General features: G+C 39.5%; 1 protein-coding gene across 4 annotated transcripts in view; it reads left to right on the forward strand.

Annotated features, from left to right (window-relative positions):
- The window catches only part of CNKSR2 (connector enhancer of kinase suppressor of Ras 2), a 366,125-nt gene extending 347,772 nt beyond the window's left edge, over nucleotides 1-18,353 (forward strand). For all 4 annotated transcript variants that reach the window (XM_077807188.1, XM_077807189.1, XM_077807190.1 and 1 more), the window contains 2 exons: nucleotides 14,888-15,084; nucleotides 18,138-18,353. In XM_077807188.1, coding sequence (XP_077663314.1) covers nucleotides 14,888-15,084; nucleotides 18,138-18,353 — 413 coding nt within the window. The remainder of the gene's footprint in view (nucleotides 1-14,887; nucleotides 15,085-18,137) is intronic.
- The last annotated feature ends 1,490 nt before the right edge of the window (nucleotides 18,354-19,843 follow it).

Raw genomic sequence — 19,843 nt, forward strand, 5'->3', positions numbered from 1 at the left:
CACTTCTGCTCTTTCATAATTAGCTGTTGGTAGGACATGTTTGTGTATGCCCTGTACATTCAAGGGGGTTGAGGTGGATCCCTCTCTCCTCCACCCTCACTCCCATGACCTCTCCCAGTGCTTGGCAAATGGGCTAATCCAGGTTAAAACAGACTACACTGAGGAAGTAGATATACATTAGATTATTTGATCTTCTTTTAATTGGTCTTCATTCCGTTTTTTTAAAGTGTCTATGCAAATTGAAAATGCAAAACTGCACACTCCTACATAGCTTGTGTGCACCAGAAACTGAAATTTCTGAAGGATCATAGTATAAAACCAAAACAGTGCCATGTCCTTGTGCTCACACATGCATGCAGACAAGAAAAGCACTGTAGTGCTAAAACCTTATGAAAATCTTGCCATATTTGCTATTTTCTCTTGTATCAAGATTGCATGATATTTCTAATATACTAATATGATATGGAAATAATGGCACGTCACAGTTCTTTCATCATATTGTATCACTGCTTTATCATATTAGGCTAATACACTGCGAGAGTTGATAGAACCTCTCCATGCCAAATCGGATCCACTTCTCTTGGCACTGAACTGATTGGACTCAGATTGATATACTAATGATTAGAGAATTTAGATCGGAGAGAATTGGCACGACGGAGACTCAACTTCAGCCTCTTGCAAGCAACCTAATGGCCTCCATTCAGAAAGTTTAATTCTTCTTGAATAACTTTGATGTTTATAAAAGAACAGACATTTTAAAGCATAGACAACCAAATGTCTGGATATGGGGACTCCAGGAAAGTGTTAAAGGGGCAGACCTATTACCAGTCTTTTGAAGAATGCATCCTTTCCACAATGGGACTAGGCACAAAATCATATCCTGTCTACGTGGAGCGCAGTTGCAGAAAATACTGCCCCCTGCATAGGAGAACAGAAGGGGAAGAGGGTCATGGCAGGGGAAGGGCTCTGATGACACACAATTGTGTTCTGCAGACTTCAAGGAATTAAAGAGGGATCAGCTATGGTAACTATAAAATCCTGTTGTTTTTATTGACTTCAGTGACTTCATTCAGGCAAAGCAGAGAAAGCTAATATAATTTAAGTGTACTTCACTTAAGTGAAGGAGTTAACTTGCTGTATCATACTAAATTAAGTGTATTCTTCCAAGTCAAGGTGTGTACAGACTATTTGGAAACTTAATATATGTTTAATGATTTATACTGAATTATCAGAGGGCACACTGATTTGGATGACGGTGATGGAGAAGATACCTCATGCTGGGATTTATTAGACTCCACAGATACAATCTACAAATCCTCTTTATCTTCTAGGACTTACATGTGAGTGATGCTGCCTCACAGAACAGGCATCAAGTATTCTCTGTATAGAACTCGCACTCCATGGGGTTGTTTTGGGGCCAGTATTTGTCTGGATGTCACTCAAAGTAGATTCCAATATTGTTATTTATCATTATGTTCTGGCTCCCCTGTGAGTTAATGTTTGCCTCTATCTCTGTGATTAGAATGTGGATTTTCCTTTATATATTTGGCTACGGGTGTATTGTAATAATGTCAATGCTAATTACTTGATATTTCATATTATCTTATGGAGAGATACTTTTAAAAATGTATTTTGAAATGTTTTCTTTCTGTTGGCTCAATGTATGGTATTGCGTTCTGTTAATACCAATAAAATTATATATATATATAGTTATATATATATAGTTATATATAAATATTTCCCTTTTATATATAAGTAGACTATGCTTTTTTCCTCACAAGTAAGAATTGTGCAGTGGATAAAATTGCATCTCTCTGCTTTACAGCAGTAACAAAGCTATAATAGTTTTAATATTAATTTTATAAAATAAAAATCCAGTATACTATGCCATATATGCTAGTTGGATATTCATCAGTATGCATATTGTGTTTCAATTTAACATTAATGGGCCTCTCACAAGTCAATCTATATATTTAACACCATGATTTTGACATTTTTAATTGTTACCAATCAAGAAATTGAACATGCCTATTATAGCAAAGTATGCCCAGTGTTACTTGTTGTTTACAAAATTGATACAGTTTTTTGCCTGTTGACCAAACAGATAAACCCACCATGTTTTTATTACTCGCGTATCCTTAGGAATTGATTTTTAAATATAATTTACTGCTCTTTCCAACACTTGACAAAGGCAGAATTCATCTCTTTATATAATGTTGCCTTTGAAATACTTGCCTCTGCCAGTGTCGATAAATCAGTGCTAAGTGCATAAAGATTCTGCAACCTGAAAGATTTATTGTTAAAACCTTGATGGAATGCCCTGCAACCTGAACCAGTCCTTTGCATCCTGTCATTAAACTCCAGAATCAGTTAGAAATTAAATGTTTTGGAAATGAATTAGAGTACCAGAAGCCAAGATAAGAATCTAAAATGTCCTTTGGCTGCCATTTTGGGTTCCACTGATGGCTCATTTACTCTTTTTTGCGAAAGGCCAGAAGGAGCTAATATATCTGCCGCACTGTGCATTATAACTCAAGCTTCATTTTTTCCTATCACAGACTGTATTGAATGAGCATTACCATTTTTGAGAGGGATTTCGAAGGGCTGCAATTAGCAGCCCATGACATTAATTGCATACACATTTGTCAAATATTTTTTCTGTATGCCTTAAAATAAAGTTTGGAAAATGGCAGTTAACGTTTCTTTAATGAAGACAGTTGATTTATTCATGAGGTTAGGTTTTTTAAAGGTATTATTTTCTGCTTAATAAAAAAAATCTATATTACTCATTGGCAAATTACCCAGATTTGCCTCTGCATACCCTTTGTCCATAAACTCTGTTACTCCCTTTTCCTGTGGGAATGCACACACGTATTCTTCCTAATGGATATGGGACAGATGTCTCTTCCATCATGATTATGGTACCAATTGTGGGAGAAAGTTTTTTTAATAAAGTGCACACGTTCCATGTTCAAAAGTTTATTCAGCATCTGGACATTTAATTGCATAAGAAATCTGTGGTAAAGAGTATATTGCTGTTAAATTTTTGTTGTCGTTATTTTAGGTTTTGTTACCAAAGGTGCTATATAGGGGCCCAGTCCTAGGTGGTGCTTAGAGGAGAACAGACTACAGTGGTGTTGAGGGCATTCAGCACCTGACAAGCTTTACATCTTGCAATGTCATGTCTTAAATAAATAAAATATAAATTAAGCTACAGATTCATTAGTCTGAGGTCTAATTAATGCATTTATCAAGAAATCTGCAAGAACATTGGCATATATGACATGTTCTAAATAAAACCTATGAGTAAAATTTTCAAAAGCGCTTAAGTCCAATTTTCAGAAGTGCCTAAGACACTTTTGAAAATGGAATTGAGGCTCCTAAGTGACTTAGACACTTATGAAAATTGGACTTAAACGCTTTTGGAAATTTCACCCTGTGTGTTGTAGTATCCAGCAAAGTAAAGCATACCAATATGACATTTACTATCCTGTGGAGTAGTGTTCCTGTTCTCTGTGAACAGGTGATGTACTAAGGAATATGTACTCTATTAAAACTTAGTTAGGTACCAACCCTATAAACCTTGACAGATATTGCTGTTGTACAAGAGTGAGTTTTGCTCGAATTGGACTGATGAGTAATGTAGCTATGTCCAACTGTCCCTACCATTTGTCATTTAACCTTTTGCAACATCGTGTGCCCTTACAGTTTAGGTTTATGAAAATAATGTTTTGCTGAAGAAATACTTGCTTCCAAATGGTTGCTGCTGGACTAATCCATGGGGAAATCATTATCCATTTAAAAGTCACAGTGCTCCCATCTATACAGTGACACAAACTGTCTCTCCAGTTGCACTGTCCCCTGAATACTTCAACTGTCTTTCCGGGTGGCATGGTTTTACTTTGTCCCTGAACTGAGGAGAATGAGAGGAAGCTTGCAGGGAGAATGGTAATGGTGAATGCAATGTTTATTTCACTTTAACGGTTTGCATCAAAATTAAACACTAATTTCCACATGTAGCATAGAAAAGAAATAGGAAATTGACAAGAGAGACTCTTTCATTATGTAAAATTTTCCCAGTGAGTCACTAAAAAATAAAAAGCAGCAAATAAAAATTAAATTGACATTTCCATATGGAAGATAATGTAAGTAAAGCACTTAAAACAAATATTAAAGGTTAGATTTATAAATATTTGTCATTGCCAATAAATTCTGCTTCTAATCATCAGTTTCCTGTTACTGTTAGGAATTATTTTATTTTTATTTGAATTTTATTTTTTCTATGCACTTTTGCACTCACTAGTACAGTCATACTTAAGTGAAGTTCTGGAACTTCCTTCTTATGGGAGCAGTGGGGGCAAAACACTTAACTGGCTTCAAGACTGAGCTTGATAACTTTATGGAGGGGATGGTATGATGAGACTGCCTACAGTGGCTGTCTGTGACTGCTAATAGCAAATTTCACCAGTGGCCAGTGATGAGACACTAGATGGGGAGGGCTCTGAGTTATTACAGAGAATTCTTTTCCAGGAGTCTGGCTGGAGGGTCTTTCCAACATGCTCAGGGTCTAACTGATCGCTGGGTCAGATTGGCAGAAACCCTGTGGGGTGTTTGCTTTCCTCTGCAGCGTGGGACATGAGTCACTTGTTGGTTTAAACTGGAGCAAATGGTGGATTCTCTGGAATTTGAAGTCTTTAAATCACGATTTGAGGACTTCACTAACTCAGCCAGAGGGTATGGATCTATTACGGGGTGGTGTGGGTTTGGTTCCATGGCTTGCAATGTGCAGGAGGTCAGATTAGGTGATCATAAAGGTCACTTCTGGCATTAATGCCTGAGCTGATGGATCATGAGCACTGGAGGTTAAATAGCCTGAGAATGTACGCCCTTCAGAGCAGGGATCATATTGGTATGTGCTTGTACTGTGCCTATCACAATGGGGCTGAGGCCTGTAAGGTGCAACTTCAATATGCTTAACATACCTCAGACCCTACACAGACTAGGAGTCTGGTTCTCCCCTTATTTACATCAGTTTTATAGCTCCTTTTATTTCAAGGACCCAATTTCACCAACAAAAAGAGGAGAATCGGGCCCTAGGTCTCAGTTGATGAGTGTAAATCAGTGTACAGGAGTGTACACAGCTCTGCTGTGCAGACTTCCTCGACAATTTCCTCTGTGTCTTGAAGGTTACATAACAGGCATAAATAGTACATGGATAAAAATCTCCCAGATACACTTCCTCTGTACAGGAGGCAGTGGTGTAGCCTGTTACCTTAATACTCCTGTCCTCTGATTCTCTAGCTGCTAACACTTACTCTGGAAATGTGTATGTCAGCTCGTTTTTAAGGGCATCCCTCCCCTAATTCAGGGAGAGTTCTAGGAAACTCTTTTCTATCCCCCACTCCCTTCACTGTACACAGGCCTCTCTGAAGCACTCCATCACCTCTGTGTTGCTGACTGACTTAGTGGGAGCTCTAATGTTAAAACATTGTATAATACACAGGTTAAGAAAAAAGTGTCGGTACATCTGGGTACAGTGCTTATATTGTCCAAAAATACAAGTTTTGTTTTAAAAGTCATAAGATACATAGAGTACGTAATCAGCAATGACCCAAACTTAGGTGAATATATTTAACAATGCAGTTTAGATATTAGCATCCTACTACTTTGAAAGAAGAACAAAAAGGAAGGGGATTGCAAGAAACAGAGAGGGCAGGAGAGGTAGAAGGCAAAAAGGGAGGGAAGATGCAAAGGAAAGTGATCCGCAGAATTTCAAAAGAAGCCCAGAGATTAACACAGCTTGCATTTACCTTTGAAAAAGGGTTCATTTTAAGAAACAAATAACATTCAGACCTTTATTTTACTGTAAGTACAGAGAAGGAGGTGATAAGTGATATAGGTTTCCTTTTGCACTTTAATAGAGGAATCTGTCCTAAATCATGCTGACCAGCTGATTAGCCTTTGGTTTCCATGCAGACCAGAATTGCATCACATTTTATCTCCTGCCTACTCTGTGCTGTACTTAAACACTGTGCCAATTGTTCTTTTCTCAGTAATCACCCGTGGGAACTACACTGCTCTCCTACTATGAGCTGATTTTCCATCTAACTATGGCTTCCTTTATAAACGTGCCTCAGAGAGGTGACTTCATGTGCAGATGAAAAATTTTACCTTCTGCTGGTTTGAGTGGTTCTCTTCTTTTGGTTTAGGGTATGACTACACTGCATAAAAACACCTGCGGCTGACTTAGCTTTCCGGTGCTATGAAATTGTAGTGTAGACATTCAGGATCAGGCTGGAACCTAAGCTCTGGGCCCTCCCCCTTGGCTTCTGCCCAAGCCTGAACATCTACACTGCAATTTGATAGCCCCGCAGCCTGAGCCCTGCGAGCCTGAGTCAGCTGACATGGGCCAGCCACAGGTGTTTTATTGCAGTATAGACATGCCCTTAGGCTAAATCAAGAGAAAGAGAGAAAGAGAAAATATTCAGTTTTGTCCATCAGTCTTCTATCTAAATAGATGTAGAAACTATTTAAATTCCCATTTCTTTGAATTATAAACTTTGATTTTTCCCCCTTTGTGTAATGTAGACTTATCTTAGGATCCCTGTCACATGAACATTAACCCTTAGAGCACTGAAGAATTTATGGTACTCTGGTATTTTGCACTGAGAATCTGAAGAATAGGTTACTTCTCTTCAGTGGCTCTTCCCATCCATCCAACCCAGCCAAAGCCCACCTTCTCTCTCCTTAGGCCTTCTTGCTCTCCCTTCTCTAAACATAATGAATCCCTCCCATTTCCCTACCTTTTTCCCTCAGCCCTTCTTTTGTTGAGCACCAGAAGATCTCCCAGGCAGAATGCCACCTCACCCTGCTTACCTGCCTCCATGTTCTTTTTCCGCTTGCCTTATTCATACTGGTCCTGCCCTACTCCAAGCCTGACATTCTGACGCTTCTGCTGGCTGACCGACTGAGTAAGGGTTTGGGAATTTTGAATAAGGGGACCAGGTCATGTTTTAGGCCTTATCTTCATTAGAAGTTCACGTTTGCTTACTATGTATTAGCTAAATCCAGGCACCTAGTGTTTATCTCAACCTGCTAACACATGTGACAGCTAGAAAGTGCTTTGTCTGCACTAGGATTTTACTTCATGTTAGTTACCATGTATTAGCTAACACGTGGTCAGCAAACACCTTTTAGTGTGGATATGCCCTCAGTGTCAAGAAGGCAAACAAGGAAGGAGGGCAGATTTTTGCAATGGGAAGGAGGGAGGGTCAGGACTTCCTTTACCTAATACTCCCAACCTGTCCACTTACCTGTGGCCAGAAACCAACCCTTGTCCCTGGCTTGGCACTCACTAGCAGCCACTAAAAGGTCTTAAAACTTTTCATGAAGTTAGTTTCCAGGTGCTAAAGATGAACTGCCAAGGCTTTGCTGTAAAGTTCAAAGCAAATCATGTGAGATTTCCAGGGGGGAAGGTAGCTGTTTAATAATGTAATTAATGCCTTTTTTTAATAAAATTACCTCCCCATGATCCTGGGAAAGCTCAGCTGAGCTGGTTTCTCAGCCAGAGAGTGTGACCTCATTAAAAGGAATGAAAATAGGAGTTTAGATTTCAGTAAAGCACAGGGATTTCAGTTTGATCATTTTCACCTTGCTCACTCTCTGACATAGAAACCAGTAAGTCTATAGCTCAACTTTCTCAGGGTTTTCAGAAGGTGGTAATTTTGTTCAAATGCATCTTTAATTAACTACAGGTGAGTAGTGGCTAAGCGTGTGAGGTGCTGAATAGCTGGATGAAGCATGTAACCAAGTAGTAAAGTTAGCAAAGCAAAACATTTAATTATTTGAAGAAGAAAACAACATAGTGAGCCTGGAGGATAGAAGACAGGTGGAGGATAATTGAGAAAAGGGATGCAGCCACAAAAAGGAAATGGGAAGAGGCAACTGCCTTGATAACCTCACCAAACTGCAGAAGCTCTCTTTCCCCAAAATACTGAAGATATGCTCAGATGGCTGGCAACCTAAAAAGAAAGAGGAACTTAAAGATGAGGAGATGAATCTTAGTGACAGTGGGAAGGACAGCAGAAATATGATGAGCAGGTCTTAAAAGCCTGCAAGCCTCAAAAGGAGGACTGTAGGTCCTTGAAACACCTGCACACTCGGTCTGGTGGGTGACAAAGTTGAGGGCTGATGGTGTTGTGTTACCTTTTCACAGATGATGTGTGTGCTAATAGCGTTGGATGTAATCTGTAGTTCTTCTGGTACCTTTCTTAACTGCAAAAGCTTCACAGGTCTGTAGTGGCATGAACCCTTTAGTGGAAGAGGACTAATGGAAGGTGTAAGAAGACACCTCTGCTGATATAATAACAATAATATGGAAAGCTTCTGAAGAAGATAACAAACCTTTAGAGACTAAGATTAGAAGAGTGATGAGAAATCTATGCTCAGGGCTCTGTGTTTTCTGTGACTCTGTCTATAACATCTATCCCCTGCCACAGAATCAGGCTCTAACCCATAGGATTGAATATGAAACCTTCTGAATTCACTAATTCAGTGTTGTCTTCCTGAGCCTGCAAACAGACAGTAATTCTTCTCAGTGGTCTGGACTGCTCCTGTTCAACTCAATGAAGAGTTATGTCTGAAACCTAATACCACTATGTATATATCAGCAATGGTAACTAGTTCACTCTGACCATTTTAATAGCAATATCCAGCTAATGTTTTACCTATTGATCTTGGATATACTGGGGGAAATAATGTAAAGAGGAATATGGTTATTGACAAGGATTTCTGGGTTAGGAAACTAGTTAACTCTCACCAACTCACAAAACTCAGATAACTCACAAATGGGATTGAACTGCCAAAATCCCAAAGTGCATCTGCATGTCTTTAACTCAAATCATTTCTCATCCCTTAATGTTGTACCAAAAGCCGCAACTTTCTCCTCATTAGCTGCAAAAAACCTCCATCTTCCCTTCCTGATAAAATGTTTATGGCATCTTTGTAAATTCAGAGCCAGTGTAAAATACATGTCAGAAGACTTCCAAACTTGAAAGATGAATATCAAAATAATGCAATGGCTTCTGTGCTGCGTGTATTATTCAGTTTCACATTTAATTAAATAAAAAATGTCTGATGTTGAATATACTTGAATCTCCAGCAGAAATTTCATTGTCACAGACCGGTGCCACTGTGGTATAGCAATTGGAGACCTCGCTATAGAATTTAGGCCTAGTGTGCCGCAAAGTACATGTGGGGGCTGTTCTATACCCAAGTGAAAACGCTGCTCAAGAAATGGATGCGGCCAGGAATAACAATCCATGTTCCAGATTAGGGACTCTTACCTGCAACAATGTATGGAAATCCTAAAACCATTTTTTTCATAGGAGCCAGGTGGCTAAAGAAACACAGTCTGGGACTCAGGAGCCAACTCAGAATAATGAATAACAACCTAATGTTTGTGATGCCATTCTAAAATTAGTCTGTGAATCCCTCTAGGCCTACAGCCCTCCTCCAGAATCTGTTCTGTATCTGAATCAGGTATCCCTTGAGGCCTGATTCTTCCTTAAAAAGACTGTAATGCAGGTGCAACGTATCAGACAGCTACAGCCCCACCTGAGGCCTTCCATTGGCAAATTGATGTATTACTAACCCAGTCACTTAACCATGAGCTATCTTAGATTAAACCATGAGCTAGTTTAGACACTTAATTTAATCTCAAATCATGATGCTTTTAGGATACCATATCCTTTAGGGTATATCTACACTGCAATTAAAAATCTGTAGCTGGCCCATGTCAGCTGACTCAGGCTCACAGGACTCGGGCCAAAGGGCTGTTTAATTGTGGTGTAGACCTTTGGGCTGGAGCCCAGGCTATAGGACCCTGAGAGGTTAGGAGGGTCCCAGAGCTTGGGCGGCAGCCTGAGCCCAAATGTCTACACCACAATTAAACAGCCCCACAGCCAGAGCCCTACGTGCCAGAATCAGCTGGCATGGGCCATCCGCAGGTGTCTCACTGCAGTTTAGAAATACTCTGTGTCTCAACCTGTGAGATCAGGAGCGTCTAATCATAGGAACCAATTTCAAGAGTAAACTCCCAGCCCCCACCACAGTTCCAGAGAACCACACCTGCCATGGAGACAAAAAAGAAATAGAAGGGAAAGGACATAGCTGAGTGGGGAAGAGGACAATCTTCTACTCATACCCAAATTCACATCGTGCAAGAGGTTAGTACGGAGTTACAGCAAACAAACAACAAACATCTACAACAGCATGACAACTGCTACCACATGGATGTTACCATGATGGTGGTTGCCCTCAGGAAAGGAAGTGAAGGAGAATAGGGAGTTCTGCCTATCCTCCCTCAGGAACTTTTCTTTTAGGAACACACAGAGGGATAAATGGCTTCAATCCTCTAACATATGTGTTGGTTCTTGGACCTCCATGTTAATATTTAACTGTCCATGAACTGTCACTCTTGTTCCTCATCCTTTGCCCCTTTGTTATGGAATAACAGGGAAAGAGAATCCATTCCTTCACAGCTTGTATTTTTTAAAGTCTTTGGAAACTTTAGCATGATTTAGGTATTTAAAAAAGCAAATATTTGTAATTCATCTTTAAAACTCCGGATGTTAGCCAGTTAGCTAAAGGTTTCACCAGCATTTACATATTTGGGGTGAAGCTTTAAAATGAAGTTATTAAGTGAATAGTCTCACTCCCCCACATGAGCTGATTGAGGGGCAGCTCCAGTCACTAAGAGCAGTGCTGTCGTCTTTATCATTTCCCAGGGTGCAGGAGCATTCCACTGGAACAAGGTGATGTTGTAGCCTCTGCAAAGGTATCTGACATCACTAACAAAGGGGCCTAAATGCAGAGCGAATCCTAAATGCTCAGAGCCACCTCACTGGCTCTCTTTTCCTCACTGCTCAATCCTTCACACCAAAGCCCCGGCCCTACTCCCAAATGCAGATGACTAAGTGATATCAGTGCCTGGATGAAGATAACCTCAAGCAAGATGGAGGTGAGGTATGTGGATAGAGGGGAAATATTTCAAAGAAGTGGCTAACACCATAGCACTATCTTTTGAGTACATCTGTCTGCCAGTTGTCAGGATGGGGTGCAAACAGGGGCCTTCTGGACTCTTCATTGCTGCCAATATCAGAATAGTGTCTGCTACTAAATATACCATTTTCCATCCAGCCAAGATGTTCCCCCCATCTTAAATCATTGATCTGGTTACCACAAATGGAAATTCTCTTGCCCAAGTTTCCCCTCAGGCCCTTTCACAGATTCATTGATGGCTTCTAGGTTCAATTACTGCATAATTCTTTATCTTAGCATGAATGTGACAGCCCTGAAGAGCTTCAGTTGATGTTGATAGTGGCAGATGTACTACTTAGTAATACAGGCTGATGAAAATCCTTCACCTGTGCTTTTTGGAACTGCAGAGTTACAGATGAATTTAAGGTTTCAGAGTAGCAGCCGTGTTAGTCTGTATCCGCAAAAAGAACAGGAGTACTGGTGGCACCTTAGAGACTAACAAATTTATTTGAGCATAAGCTTTTGTGGGCTACAGCCCACTTTATTGGATGCATAGAATGGAAGATGTAGTAAGAAGATACGTATATACATACAGAGAAAAGCTGGAAGTAGCCATACCAACAGTAAAAGGCTAATTAATTAAGATGAGCTATTATCAGCAGGAGAAAAAAACTTTTGTAGTGATAATCAAGATGGCCCATTTAGACAGTTGACAAGAAGGTGTGAGGATACTTAACATGGGGAAATAGATTCAATATGTGTAATGACCCAGCCACTCCCAGTCTCTATTCAAACCCAAACTGGACAGTCTCTACGCAAAAGAATAAATGGACACAAATCTGACATCAGGAATCATAACTTTCAAAAACCGGTAGGAGAACACTTCAACCTCTCTGGCCACTCAGTAACAGACTTAAAGGTGGCAATTTTGCAACAGAAAAGCTTCAAAAACAGACTCCAACGAGAAAGTGCTGAGCTTGAATTAATATGCAAACTAGATACCATTAACTTGGGTTTGAATAGAGACAGGGAGTGGCTGGGTCATTAAACATATTGAATCTATTTCCCCATGTTAAGTATCCTCACACCTTGTCAACTGTCTAAATGGGCCATCTTGATTATCACTACAAAAGTTTTTTCTCCCGCTGATAATAGTGCAGCTTAATGAATTAGCCTCTTACAGTTGGTATGGCTACTTCCACCTTTTCATGTTATCTGTGTGTGTGTGTGTGTGTGTGTGTGTGTGTGTGTGTGTGTATATATTTATATCTTCTTACTATATGTTCCATTCCATGCTTCCAGTGAAGTGAGCTGTAGCCCACTAAAGCTTATATTCAAATACATTTGTTAGTCTCTAAGATGCCACAAGTACTCTTGTTCTTTTTTTAGATGAATTTAAGGTAATGCTCTTCTTATTCAAAACCCTAAATGGGTTAAGCCTAAACTGTTTCAAGGACTGCCTCTTAATTGCTCATTAGGAAAGCTGGGATTTTCAGTAACTTGTGAAATGCATGATAGGGTTGAGAGATTTCTTAGTGGCTGGGCCCAGAACACCGTGCCACAAGAGATTAACATGTCATTGAATCTGGACAGCTTCAGGCTAAATTATAAAAACTCATCTCTTCAGCATAGTTTTCCCATAATAACTACTAACCACCCATGAGGAGAAAGCATGGTCCTATGAAACAAAAATTGTTGCTGGAGGAAAGAGATGGAGAAAGATGCACTTTTTATATAACAAGGGATAAAAGGAAGGGAGAAACAGACAAAATAATCTGCTGTCAGATTTAGCTAGCTTTATCCAGATTTCTTTGTAAATCACTCAGATACCATTAAGATAACACCTTAAATCGATAGAATTACACATTGGAAGATGCAAACAGACATGAATACATGGACCGTACTAATGTTCCTATTTATTGTAATGTCTCATGGAAATTCTAAAATTGCAGCCTAGCGACATTTCTAAAAAAGCAGAAAAAATCAAGAACACAAAGGATTTGAGCCAGTGTATTAGTATTCACTTATTTAGTCTTTTCCTTTTATTTTAACAATAACAGTCTTTATAACAGAAAAGAAAAAAAAGACGATGGCATCTTGTCATTTTGATTTGTCTTTAAATGTTGCCTACACACACATGTGATTAAATCAGTGACTGTCTCCCAGCAGCATATTATATAGTAAGAGGATCTAGGGAAAGAACACGCAACAACCCAAAGGCTCTTTTCAAAGCCACAACCTCTCTCTCAGTTGAAGAGCTGTAATCCTTCCTCACCTATAGGACATTTAAAACAAAATGTGTGCTTTACAAATTACTATTAGATTACAGAAATGTACAGAAGAGTCAAAGGACTGCATGTCTCTGAGGATTTCTGCTGATATTAATGATTGTAAAGTGCTTAGAGCATGTAAGGCGTTATATAAATGTAAGTATTATTCTGGGAGACAGAGGTTTTTTTCTCTCTAGCTTCCCTGTTTGAAACTGACCCAGGTGAGTAGTTACTAGACTGTCTGATGTTTGTTTGGCCTCTGTAAAATGAGTAGTTGGTCTCAGTCCAGTTTGTGGTTGGCATGTATCTGCCCCCCAGAAAGCTGAGGTCACCATTTGCACCAGTTAGCATCCTTGTCAGTAGTGTTAGTAGAAAAGCTAATGTCTGAGTATACATGGAGGCTGAAGCCCCAGTTCATCAGGGTACTTAAGCATGTGAATGCTCACATTTAAGGCACTTAACTGGTGTGCTTAAAGTCAGGCATGTGCTTAAGTCTGAATGGCCATCTCACTTCGACAAGTGGTTCTTTCAGAAGCAGGTTGAGGAGACTGGCAGGTTAGGTTGGGGTAGGAAAACATGCACTACTGACGGGGAAGAAATGAGGTCTCCTCTCTCTCTCTTTCTAATGCCGTCTTAGCGTTTAGTGCTTTCACAGGCCATATTTGTTTTAAACAATATGTGCAGGAGAATCAGTGAAGCAAAATGAATAGCTCATCCTTTCTCCCGCCCGTCTGTGTTGGTCTGCTTAGACTACAAGTGCAGGCATGGGCTGTCTCTTACTCTTTGCACAATTCCTAACCCAACAGGGCCCCAATTTAAGCGGAACCTCTAGGAATTACTGTCACACAAAGGATAGTACAGGTGACCTCATAAATTACTTTTTTCACATGTGCATGAATAGGGACAAAAGAGAGAGAAAATGTAATGTCAGTTGAAGAAGCAAAACAGAAACAGTCCCCCCACCCCACCCCACACACACACACAATCGTAGGGGAAATGCCGCCTCCTGAACTGAAGCACATCTTTACTTTGTTTTTGAGAACCCTTTTTGTATTCCCCTAAAGGGGGGGAAAACCCCAAGACAATGTTAAGCCTCCTTCCCCTGATTATTTTTCAGTCGGATCTCTCACCTGAAGTTCCTTCTCTTTTCGTAGGCAGCTCCTATTGCTTCCATTTCTTGCAATAGCTTATGAATTAACTATGGTGGTTATTTGTAATTACGTGTCTCTTATGACAGTAAACTTATACCCTGTAATCTTTTTTTTCTGCTTTGTAGAAAGCTTTGTATTGTCAAAAGTTTTGCTTTTGTTTCACTTGAAAAGTACCGTATCTAGAAGTGATTTACTTAAGCAATAATTAGAGAGAAAAATAGCTTTAGGCAATGTTTGACTTGCAATACTTTTGAGGGGGGGGGCAGATTTTGGCAGATGTGGAATACTCTCCCTATATGTGAAATGATCCTTTTCTGGATTTGTTAAAAATACTGCTTTTAGGGAGGCTTTTATGGGTTTTTAATAACCATGTTAATTATACACTGTTCCTTTCTCTTGGTTTTTTTTTTCCCTGGTTTTTTAAAGCTGAAACTGTAGAAGAAAAGCCAGAAGACTCCTTGCAAGATTGGTACAGAGCCTTGGAGCAGGCCAGTCTGTCGCCTTTAGGAGAATACCGGATTTCCACCAAGCTGGAGTACAAGAAGTTTTTTATAAAAAGATGTAGCGATCCAGTAGTCAATGAAAAACTGCACCAACTGCGAATTCTGAAAAGCACTTTAAAGGTGAGATAGTAGAAGGTGGGGGAAATCCCACCAAAGAGTTGGATCTTATTATATTGTAATCAAAGATTAACTATACTCAGCTGGAAGGCAGTCTGAATCTTGTGTGTGAAAAGAACAAAAGAGAGACATGGGAAAATTCTGTTCTCAAAGCTGAGGAAAAGTGTCCTGGGGGGGAGAAATCTGTTTTATTTCTCAATAGATAAAATCTCTGTGAGCTCCTCCCCTACCGAGTTAAACATGATTTGATCTGAAATTTTCAGAAGAGGTATTAATCCCCCTTTTTCCCCAAAACATTTTCATTTACCAAGATAAACGTGCTATATCATTACCTGAGAGTAAGCTTAATTAAAGTCAATCATTTGGAAAGTGGCAGTTTTATTTAAAATGTTGCTGCTCTGTGATTACTAAGCTTGTCTAGAAAAGAATTGAACATTTGTTTTCTGCCTGAAGGTTGTACAAAGATTTATGAAATAAATGGCAGTAATGATACATACAAATATTGTAATAATGGCCCTACATTTAAAACAGAGCATTTGTATTTTGAAATTTTAACCACCTTGTCTACTCCCTTAATCATCAGAAAGTTATCGCAGTGCATGCTATTCCAGATTACATCAGGGATGTTCCTTTAAAGCACAGTAAGCAATAGATACTCTTATGCTGGATCTTCCTTGAGGCCCAGTTATCTATATTAAATTTAACTTACTACATTTTAAGCCGCTAGATACTAAATACATTGGCCTTTGGTAGCAGCTTTCGTCTCAGAGTGCTTTACTAACATTAATGAATTAAGTCTTCCAACCCCCTGAGTAATGACAGGTTTCAGAGTAACAGCCGTGTTAGTCTGTATTCGCAAAAAGAAAAGGAGTACTTGTGGCACCTTAGAGACTAACTAATTTATTTGAGCATGAGCCTTCGTGAGCTACAGCTCACTTCATCAGATGCATACCGTGGAAACTGCAGCAGACTTTATATATACTCTTTATATATTCTCTGTGTATATATAAAGTCTGCTGCAGTTTCCACGGTATGCATCTGATGAAGTGAGCTGTAGCTCACGAAAGCTCATGCTCAAATAAATTGGTTAGTCTCTAAGGTGCCACAAGTACTCCTTTTCTTTTTGCGAACCCCCTGAGAGGCACTTAAACAGTATTATCTCCATTCTATATGACCCGGATCCTGCAAAGACTTACACAGAGGATTTACTTTACTCACAGTGAGTGTCATCCCATTTCAGGCAATAGCGCTACTCGGGGTATGTAAGGTTAAACGTATATGTAACACTTTGCAGAATTGGAACATAGAGGGAGAAAGTAAGGCTTTTAAGTGGCTTTCTCACATAGGAAGTCTGGGAAAGAGCCAGAAACAGAACCAAGGTTTTTGTACTTAATCACAAGGCTGTACTTCCTGTCCTGTGCCTTAATCACAAGGCCGTCCTTCCTCCTGGAAGGTGCAAGCTCACTGGGCAGTAATAAGGAGGTACAGAGTACCCAGGAGTTATTAATACAGGACCAGGGAAGCACAGTGCAGTACTACAAGCACAGGTCTGGAAAGCAGGAGTTCCTGTGTTCTAATCTCAGCTTTGATGTTAACCTTTGGCTCAGTTTCCCTATCTCAAAAATGAATATGCGACTACTCTGGGGAACATCAAAAAGCTATTGTTTGCAAAGCACTCTCAACATGAAGATCACTTTATACATGTTAATAACATTTTAAATGTACTACTTCTTGGTACCATGACTCTTCCAAGTGTATCAGGTGAAAGACAGAGCAGGCTGTTTTTTTAACTACACCCATCACCCTCACCAAAATGGATGAAAGGTTTAGCATATGTGTACAGTTATCATGGAACAGATAAGTTAGCGGTGGGGACCATGAAGCTTCCTGTAGGAATAAACAGTAAAGGAGAAGTTGTTGATGAACAGATCACTACTATAGGAAAGGCCTCATGCTTAAACCTAGGTGCTAATTGTATTATTAAGGCTTGAGTCTGTTGCATCCAGCTGATTGCAGTAGAGTGGAGTGACTGCAAGGAAGCCTGAAGCCGGCTCTGATCTACACCTGCTGGGTATGGCCCCTCAAGAGACCTTCACCAGCCAGGGATTGTTAAGAGCATAGCACAGAGGAGCCACACACCTTCTCCACCCGTGTGCACCCCAGACAGCAGGGGAATAGGGTACAAGTGGGCTCTTCTGGCTCTGAACTTGAGGAGGAGATCCAGCCAGGTTCTTGCCCCTATGAGTATGTCTACACTGCAGCTGGGAGGTGTGATTCCCAGAGCCAGTAGACAGACTCATGCTAGCTCAGCTCCAACTAGCATGCTAAAAATAGCAGTGTGGATGTTGTGGTTTGGTCTAGCCGCTCAAGTCCAAGCCTGCCTGGGTCTAGGCAGCTAGCCTGAGCCATCACCAGTGGTGCAAGGTCTACACTGATATCTTTAGCAGGCTTACTCATCTCAAGCTGTCGCAAACCTGTCTACCCATGCTGCGAATCAGTGTAGACATATCCTTTACAGTGGGAAGGGCCAGAGCACCGGCTCTACTAGATGTATTTATGATCTTTAATGAAGAGCAGTTATATCTAATTAAAACATCCTTGCTTAATTTTTCACATGTAGTGCTCAGATGCCAAGGTGAGGAGCACAGCTGAAAAGCCTCCCTGAACTGATTGATGTCAGGCCATCTGTTTGCATCCCACACACTAACAGTATTTCTTATGAAATCAAGAAAAGTCAACAGATGGCACTTCACAGTGTGAAACAGTTTCTTAGAAACTAAAGCAGCTAATAGTAAATAGCTAGGATTTTGTTTTTATATAACAGATCAAGGGGTAATAAGAAGGGAAGCCCTGCAGCCCAAGTGATGTCCAACACCCTGACCCATGTATGACATCATTTTTAAGTAGACCTCAAGAGGCTTCAAATCAATGGCACATTATGCCCCCCTCTTTCTAATGTGTCTTACATGTGCTTGCCCTTTTGTTAAGTTGCTCATCATTTATATGAGATACTCTTGCTAGTAATTTATGGCTGTCTGTTCTTTTTTCTTTTGCAGGCCAGAGAAGGAGAGGTAGCCATTATAGATAAGGTTCTCAATAATCCAGATTTGACATCTAAAGACTTTCAAGAATGGAAACAAATGTACCTTGATCTCTTCTTGGATATTTGTCAAAACAGTACCCCAAGGGACCCTGTAAATGGCTCTTCTGAAGTAGATGCACTTATAGCCTCTTTAGCACACACCCATTCATACATTGAAACGCATGTATAAGTGTTGTCTTTTTTGTCAATTTGCTACATTCCAATCCTTTACTCAGTGCATAAAGTAGTTTTTCTATCAATATTTGGGAGGTCTGGTAAATTATATTTTAATGTTACTCGGCTATGTGAAGTAAACCTTACGTGGTCCATGATCCCATTGTCTTTAATGGGAATTTGTATATTTTTATGCTACCAATGCTCAGCTTGTGTTTAGTTTGTGCAAAACAAATGAACATGGTTTTTAATAAATAAAAATATATTTAAAAAATACATTTTGGAAGATGGTGAGCTTCAAAATGAAAGCTCTAGAGGATCAAGGTTTTGTGACTGAAGCTCAGTTGACCTCTTTAAAAATGTAATTTTATACTATATAATTCCAGTGTTGCATTACATTTTTGGAGTTCAGGTATTATTTTGATTGTGTGGAAAATAAAACATTTTTTTATAGTTAATGAAAAACTCTAGGAATTTTCTTAAGTGACAGACAAAAAGGTAATGCAGTGATTATCGCTGAGTTTTGATGAAAACGGACAAGCATTCGATAAATAAATAAGGACAAACAAAAAAAAATCACTGACACAAGTTCAGTTATCAAAAGTTCAGGTATTAACTATCCCATGCTTTTTAAAAGCTGGTTTGTAAGAGAGCTATAGTACAGGTTTTTCATCAGTGCAAATTAGTTTTTTTGTTTTTGTATTTTTAATTAAGACCAAATTGTATGTTATCCCCCCTTAATTTTATTGTTGGTTCTTTATTATTAATAATATGATTGCTTTTGCACTGATGGTATCAGGTTCATGTGTAGCTTTTTGCAATGACAGCAACCAGACTTTGACCATGCTTGTTAAGGATGTTTAACTCGTCCAAAAAAAGTAGCTAAAGAAAAGGATTCCGACATAACACTTTCCATCTGAAACACTTTGTCAACTCCCAGGTGGCAGAGAGGGAGTAAATAGGATTTTTCGACTAGTCTCCTACTTGTTTCCTAATCTGTTAAATTCAACATTTTGTATGCAGGGAAAAATGTGATATTAACAAGGTCAAGATTATAATCTGAAAAACTAGTGACAATTAAAAAGCCTCTGTTTTGCTTTTGAAGAGGAAAGGATGTCTCCAGCTTGTGTTGAGTTCACAAACCAATTAAAATGTTTTAAACTTACATAAGATTTCAGCTACATGTGAAACAACCCAGGGAACAGGAGCGAAACATTTACTTAGACTTTATGCACATGCCCTGGAATGGGCATGGAGGAGGAAAATCCTGAATCATGCATTTATCCTTTACCAGCTTAGTGTTTATGAAAAGTGAACAGAGCATGACAAAATATTTGTGCTGCTTTTTAATGTTTTGCTGCAGAAGTTAAGAGTCATGACACGGTTTGATAATACCCATGGCAAATGGAAAAGCACCTGTTAGTAGTCCTTACCATGAGTTGTTCACTGAACCAGCTTTAGACTGTTGCCTGTACAGCTCAGTGAATGTACTTAAACTTTAAGAGC

Source organism: Eretmochelys imbricata, chromosome 1 (assembly GCF_965152235.1).
Source record: "Eretmochelys imbricata isolate rEreImb1 chromosome 1, rEreImb1.hap1, whole genome shotgun sequence".
Classification (NCBI taxonomy): Eukaryota; Metazoa; Chordata; order Testudines; family Cheloniidae; genus Eretmochelys; species Eretmochelys imbricata.